At 39.3% G+C, this 7948-nt stretch overlaps 1 protein-coding gene across 1 annotated transcript in view; it reads left to right on the plus strand.

The window, feature by feature from the left end:
• The window catches only part of LOC118327393 (E3 ubiquitin-protein ligase TRIM21-like), a gene marked incomplete at its 3' end in the record, with an annotated part of 9771 nt that extends 2278 nt beyond the window's left edge, over positions 1-7493 (plus strand). Inside the window, 5 exon segments of the mRNA XM_035660729.1 lie at positions 2497-3085; positions 4333-4513; positions 5810-5905; positions 6686-6775; positions 7350-7493. Coding sequence (XP_035516622.1) covers positions 2508-3085; positions 4333-4513; positions 5810-5905; positions 6686-6775; positions 7350-7493 — 1089 coding nt within the window.
• Between the last annotated feature and the right edge of the window lie 455 nt (positions 7494-7948).

A 7948-nucleotide genomic window follows, 5' to 3' on the forward strand; every position in this document is an offset into this window, starting at 1 on the left:
GGCTAGACGACTGGGTCAGAGCATTTCCAAACCTGCAGCTCTTGTGGGGTGTTCCCGGTCTGCAGAGGTCAGTACCTATCAAAAGGGGTCCAAGGAAGGAAAGGCAAGCCACCAGGGTGCCCAGGTGGTCAGAATGTTGCGGCTGAATAGTGTATATTAGTCATTTAAAAGCAAGTAGCTTGAGGTACTTCCACAGAAGAAACATATATCGCTATGATCACTATGTTCAGGTTGTTTACTTCATACCTCACCAATGGGAAACTGGTGCTACCTGTACTGCAGCTGTGTGTGTGTGCTTGTGTTTTGGACATGCTAAGAATGCTCTGGAAAAGGTCCCGTTTTCATTCTTCAGATCCATACAGGTTAGGGTTAGAATTAGATTTACAGTAGCTTTAGGTAGTGGTTAAGATTGGTTTTAGATTTAGGTAAGGCGACAAATACATATAATACACGGCCCTTGCTGGTAGCAGTGTCTGTGTGTGGGCTGCTTCCTTTCAGACATACAACAGACAATGAGAGAGACAGACAACTACAATTAAACTAATTCAGCAATTACACTGCATAACAAGTGTATCTCTGACACACATTTTAGCTGCTAAATAAACAGTCGGTGACACTGTGCACGCGCAACACAGTGCCTGAGTCACAGCAAATAACCTAAGTGTCTCACAAGTTATTAAAGAGGTACTCCGCCCTAAAATGTGTTTTTGAAGCTATAAACTGAATTATAAGACTGTACTGTTATGAGTGTTGGTGTTAATATTGACATTCTCATCCAATTTATAAAAATCTGAATTTCATGGCTTTAAAAATGGCTAAACAAGACATCTACTGTTATAATATATTTTGTGGACACGGACAGTCTGATAACAGCTGCTCATGGCTGGTCACTGCTATGGTCGGTTTGTGAATCTCTCGGTGTAAAGATGACTTGCAGGTTTGTTGCCATATTTAACATTCTAATGATCACCTCATGGTCAACAGATGGAGTCTAAATGTTCCAACCAAACCTGAATTTCCTGATCTTGCGAAACCACTCACTTGTATTGTTTCAGTTAGGAGGTTGGTGTGGGTGTGTGTATAAGTGCAGGAGGCGTGTGTGCAACACTCACTCCTACAACTGAGGCAGTTCTTGAATCAGGTTAGTAGCAGGATTAGTTTCAGGTTAGGTTACTGTAAAACAACATCATAAAAATACAGTTTTTAGCTTTAATTTGACATAAAATCTTGTGTTATTTTTGGGCTTTTTAATGTTTTAAGATATTTACATATGTAAAAACAATGGGCTTAAACAGGCTTAAATCTACAGAAGAGTGTTATTTTATTTTTCTTATTTTAATCTGAATTTATAGAGTTATAAAACTGTAATAAAAGTCATTATCTGTGAAATTACAGTAATTATTTCTGTTTCAGTGATAAAAACGCTACTTTGAGACTTTACCAATGCTTATACACTGACAAAAAACATTTATTTAACGTTTTTGTTGTGAAAACATCCAGAATTATACAAGATATCTTACAAATCCATCTAAAAATGACAGAACAAATACTTTTTTTTTTTTTACTGTTGTCACTGATTTTACATAATTTTAGAAATGTATTAACAGTATTAAACTTGAATTGAACAGTATTAAACTTAAATTTAACAGTTTAATCTATTAAATTAACAATAAATATCAACAAAAAAATGATAGATTTGCTTTGGTCTTTTTATGTGAAAAAAGGAAATCTTTAAGTCTTTAAATAAGCAGTAATTTTAGGATTATTTACAGTTACAGATTGTTCCCCTTATTTTTCATTAGACATGTAAATTCATAGGCTATTTTTGAAATTTTAATAATATTGCAATGTATTAATTATAAATACAGAAATAAATAACACCCCAGTAAATTTACAGATTTGTTTTACAGTGTAGGGTTAGATTAAAGGTCCAGTGTGTAACATTTAAGAGGAAATGTAATATAATATTAATAGGTATGTTTTTATTATTGTATATATATCAATGAGAATCATTTTTATCTACAGAGGGAGCAGGTCCTCTTCTATGGAGGCCACCATGTTGAAAGTTACCAACATAGTCCTCCTGCCACTAAATCCTACAATTGGCTTTTTGGGAGTTCCATCACCAAACATCAATAACAGCATAAGTACTAAATCCCCCTCCACTCTGTAGATTGATTACATATAAGGCACTTTATGACCATGCACCCAATTACATTTCAGATCAGATGTGGCGGCTGTGGCTCAGAGGCAGAGCGGGTTGTCCACTAATCGGAAGGTTGTTGGTTTGATTCCCAGGTCCTCCTGCCACATGTCGACAGTATTTTGCATTACCATACGGAACCTGTTTGAGTTGTTTCTTACAATGCCCACAAGTACGAAAAATTAGTAGATTACAAAAAGGATCAGACATCAAGTATATAGTATTTCTGTCACAGTGGTTATATACCCTGAATTACATATTTCTTTCTAAAGCCAACACTATTTCTCTTACAGCTTAATGTTGGATGGCCATGGCATTGGCTACTGCCTTCCTATCTGAAGACCAGTTCACCTGCTCAATTTGTCTGGAAGTGTTCAACAACCCAGTGTCAACACCATGTGGCCACAGCTTCTGCCAGGCCTGCATCTCCTCCTACTGGGACAGAGGAAGAGGAGGAGGGGGCGCTGCCAAGTCCTACCAGTGTCCCCTCTGCAAGGAGTCCTTCCGCAAGCGACCAGAGCTTCATATCAACCGAACCCTGAAGGAAATCACTGAACAGTTCAAGTGGATGGCCAGCTCTGGACTTTCAATGGATGGAAGAGGTGGAGGGGGAGTGGAGGATTCCAACTCGCATCCTCACCATCATCATCATCGCCCGAGCCTGTCTCTGGCCCAGAAGCCGGCGGAGATGCCGGAGAGCGTATTTGCTGAGATGATGACTCGTTTTCAGCGGCTGCAGACTCCTGGGGTGTCTGCCACCACCTTTCTCCCTCCCAGTGACTCTCACCCACAAAGCCCCAGTCCAGTTAATGCTCATCTGTCTTTCCAGGGTCAGAACAATGAGTACAACGACCCGCCTCCACCCTACTCATCTCCCCGCAGGTACCAAACTACACTCTTTAGTCGATATTTAAATGGGTTGGATTTAACCTTATCTGTAATGCTCCACAAGGAAAGGATATTACTAAAACACAGAAGAATGGAAGTAAAGTGAAGCATAATCATGTAGAGAGAGTTTTTTTTCAGCAACATCCTACCAAGTAACAATTATTTATTTTCCTGCAAATCATTTTTTTTACTAGAGCCTAAGCCTAATTTCAAGGTTCTATATTTTTCTGAGATTCTTTGCCTCTTTCAGCTTTTTGTTTTGGTTTTATGGCCTGTAATTTGTTCTTTTGGTTCAGTCTCACAGCGCTCATCAGAGTTCCCGCAGCAGCAGGCAGCTGTTTTCAGTTTTTAAAAAAGTCACTGTTCACCACCTGTCCAGCACCAAACAGCACAAAGACAAATTTTTGCTGGTAACAAAGTTGAGGATTTAGCAGCTAAGAGACATTTCTCAGAAGTTGGTGGAGACCAAAGCAGAGTGGGATGGAGAGGCCCCATTGGTCAGGTCCCATTCAGCCAAAAGAGCATTTGTGAGGTCCAGTACCGGTGTTGGACGGATGGAAGGCCTGGCTCGTGATTCCTCATTCTTTTATGGGCCTCGCTTTGTGCCCAACTGGCTAAATTGTCTTCGTATACTGTAACATTAAGAAAACCCTTTACTGGAACTAAGTGGTATAGCCCAAACCCTGAAAAACTGTCCATCATCCCTCCTCTACCAAACTTTACAGTCAGCACTATACATTCTGGTACAGTATCAGCCAAGCTCACATTAATCGATCAGACAGCCACATAGTGAAGCATGGGTCAACGCTCCAAAAACAGAGTTGTGGCATGCTCTACACCACTGTCTGGCATTGCACATAGTGATGTGAGGCTTACATGCCTGTTCTAAATTCTAAATGTTTATCTATTGGAGATTTCATGGCTATGTGCTGGATTGTATGCATCTGTAAACTACGGGTGTGGCTGAAACACCTGAATTCAATAATTAGTAGGGAGTGTCCACTGACTTTTTGCGATATGGAGTACATCAAGTGCGTGTGTGATGTTCAGCTTGTTTTGGAGCTCAGGCCCCAAGTCTAAAAAATCCCCATAAAAATACACACACTGTATACAAACAGCTAATATAGAGTAGCAAACATATAAGCTCACATTAATCACTTTATTGGCTGTGGCTATGATAGCAGCAAAACTGACAGTAACCTCAACGACAATATCATGACTTGATATTAATGTTACAACAGGTACACTCTGAGCGGCCCCAGTGACTCCTCCCCCAGTCTGCCTCTGTGTCCCATCCACCTGAGAGCTCTGGAGTTCTTTTGTCGGACTGACAACACCTGTGTCTGCAGCGTTTGTGTGGAGGCAGCAGAGCATCGATTACACCACGTCATCCCTGCCAAAAGAGAGTGGCACATCAAGAAGGTATTTATCTGTGTGTCTGTATATGGCAGTTGGTTAGGACAGTTGTCTAACTAGGAACAAATCTGGTGTTTTCACTGCAACTGCATTATCACAAGACAGATTTCAACGAGATTATTCAAACATTAAAACATTTGTGACTTTGTCTTGGCTTGTCTGATCTAGCTACAGACAAAAAACATAATGATCATTTGAAAGATGCTATAACCACGAAAATATCCTATACATAGATAGTATACAGTGAGGGCAGGGATCAGCAATCTTTACCATGAATAAAACGATCTTAGCCAAAAAAGGAAAGTAAAATCTTTCTGGAGCTGCAACATATATTTTTGAGCCTTATAATGCTAATTTCTCACTGCAAATCAAACATACCAGTAAATCAGCAATGTTGGTGGCGAATGCAAACAAATTTGTCCATGCACTATTATACTATATCCTGACAGTAGAACATGAGACAAATAAGTTGTGAAACAATCTGGTTCCTCTGACTCCTCCTAGTGCTCCTAATGGCATTTGGCGATCAGAGCTGAGAAAGAAAGAAAGAAATATAAAAATCCTTTGGGTTGGAGGCTTGAAGATAGTTGATTGTTGAGTCTCATTCCCATCTGTATCTGACGATTTGGGAATGAGACTTAACAATCAACTAGCTTTCTCAGCTCTGATTGGTTGTTTTTATTCAGGCCCGGTGAATTCTTGCAAATACCATTAGGAGCACTAGGAGGAGCCAGAGGACCTGATTGTTTCACAGATTATCTCTCCCATGTACTACTGTCAGGATATAATGAAAGTATCAATAATATTATATAATATATAATTTGCATTTGGCATAGCTAGCCTAGCTAGGGAGACTGAAGACTATGAGCTACCACTATTCAGGTTCACCAAAATATAGAGGAAAAGACACCAGGTCAGGACATAACGTATAATGTAGATTTTATTTGACAAAATGCTAAAACATTTTTATTTGGTGTGTATTGGCCATGCATTACAAACACACACACACACACACACGGAACAGGTGCAATACTGCAAAGATTAATACAAGCAATCATGCTCTTTTATAGCCAAATGTGCAGTCCTAAATTTAACAGGTGGGTGCAAACAAATGAACTTGAACAAACAAAATGCTTATTGACCATCCTGTGCTCTTTTTGCAGCCATGGAAAGTCTATTAAAGCTTGTATATCACACATAGTGTATGCACATCTGGTCAGAATATGTGACAGGCTTAGGATAAGGCTTTTGGTTATAGACACATTTAGGTTAATCCTCATCCTTTTTTTTTGTCCTCTCCAGTCCCAGTTAGGTATTTCAGAGGTGGAGCTGAAGGATCTAATCGGTGTCAAAGAGAGGAAAGTGGAGGAAATGCACACCTCCTTACGAGAGATACAGGTGAGTTTTCAGTCTGTAACAAGCTGGATTATTTTTCAGGTCTAGAAGTTTTGATTTATTGTCCAATTTATTGTTTCCTGTGGCTGTGGCTAGGGAAGTAGAGCGTCGTCCATTAATCAGAGGACTAGCGGGTCAATTCCCACTGCATGTCGAAGTGTCCTTGAGCAAGATAATGGACCCCAAATTGCTGTGTGAATGAATTAGTTTCTTTATGATGAGTAGTTGGCAGGAGCCACTGGGACATGGTATCTTTGGCACAGGAACAAGGGAAGATGTCTTTCACACCACAGGGACCCTTTGAAGACTCAATCAATCATCAATATGATAATCCAGCCTGAGTGTTCCCATGAGGATTCATGATGTTTCTCCAAGACTTATTCTTCTTCTTCGCACTATTTGTCTGGGATTAGTCCCCAATTTGGCCAGTAAAACATACTTCAACACTGTAAAAGTTTTTAAATAAACTAATCATAATCCATGATAATTTACATTTCTTCTTTAGAAAAAACTGAAATTTTTGCAACTATTTAATTTCAAGCTTGCAAATATTGGAAAATCAGGTTCACAACTGATTCTGAACTATTTTTGAAATACAGAATTCTTTGTAAACATTCTCTAACAAAAGATTATTGGTCTGCAAAACTCTTTTAGTTTATTTCATAATCAACTTGTCTCTTTTAGAGAAAACCTGCCATGAGCTCATAAAAGTATCCGACTTGACAAACTTCTAGTGGGTCCCCTTAAGCAGCTCGCATTCTTTGCTGTTCATCTTGTATTCAGGCTGCTGCAGAAAGAGAGACGGAGGGAGCGGTTTGTGCGTTTTCCAAGCTGATCTCCAGTGTGGAACGCTGCCAAGCCGAAGTCTTGGAGGTAAATAACACTGATGTGGGAAGTAAGTGGAATCCTATAACAAAAACAAAAAAAAATCAAGGCCTTTTCATTTTTTGCAGCACACTGAAACAGCTATTCTTTTCTTGTGGATTTTATAACATCAGTATGCGTATACAAGGTCAAAATATTACTTATGTGAATGTATGAATACCTATTTAATGTGAATAAATGAAAACTGTGGGAAGTTGTTATTGAAACTGATGATGACGGACGTGTTTCTGGCAGTTCACTTTGAGGGTGCAACATATTTACTGAAGTAAAAAATCTGAAGTTCTCTGACTGTTAACAGAAATGAGCATTTTGAACAATATTATAAATAAACAACCAATCAGAGCCAAGAAAAATAAAAAACAGCTTTTGGTTGGAAGCTCGAAGAAAGTTGATAATTGAGTCTCATTCCCAGTATCAGTATTTGACCAAAATATCTGTCTCAAGTACTACTGTCAGCATATAGTGAAAGTTTCAGCAAATATGACAGAAAGTTATTTGTATAAAAGTTACCTACTGCAGCTTTAACTAGGCTACATGGTGTACGTTTGTCCTGTTCCTCCAGGTGATCGAGATGAGTCTGCGATCGGCTGAGCACAGAGCTCAGAGCCTGCTCAGAGAGCTGGAGGAGGAGATAGCAGAGCTAAAAAAGAGGAGTACAGCACTGAGCCAGCTGGCAGTGTCTGAAGACTACATACACTTTCTCAAGGTATGGATAAATGACACAGGAGCATACAAGAAAACACAGAAGAGATAAATATGCAGGACTAGTTGGATTCAATAATGAATCCACTATGAAATTAATTACTTTTAAGTGAGATTTCCATGTTTTTTCTAATTATAAAGCAGGTCTAGGCGCTATATATGCACTGTGACCGCCCATACACCCGGCAGACTCGAGCAGGGCTCAGCTGTCAGTCATGATGTAAAACCCCTTTTTATAGCTTCAAATAGCTAATTAAAACCAACCTGATCAGAAAAAGGAACATTTGAACACACACCAGTGTGATGAGAACTACCTCAAATGACAGAAACATCTTTGGATTTTATCTTTTTTAGTTTGGCTGTCTCATCTGCTAACATGGAGGCAGCAGGCTTTATGACCTATACTGCAATTAGCCACCAGAGGGCGACAAAGATTTGTTTTGTCTTCACTTTTGGAGA

The sequence above is a fragment of the Morone saxatilis genome, unplaced genomic scaffold (genome assembly GCF_004916995.1).
Source record: "Morone saxatilis isolate NCDOM2014 unplaced genomic scaffold, NCSU_SB_2.0 Contig17, whole genome shotgun sequence".
NCBI lineage: Eukaryota > Metazoa > Chordata > Actinopteri > Moronidae > Morone > Morone saxatilis.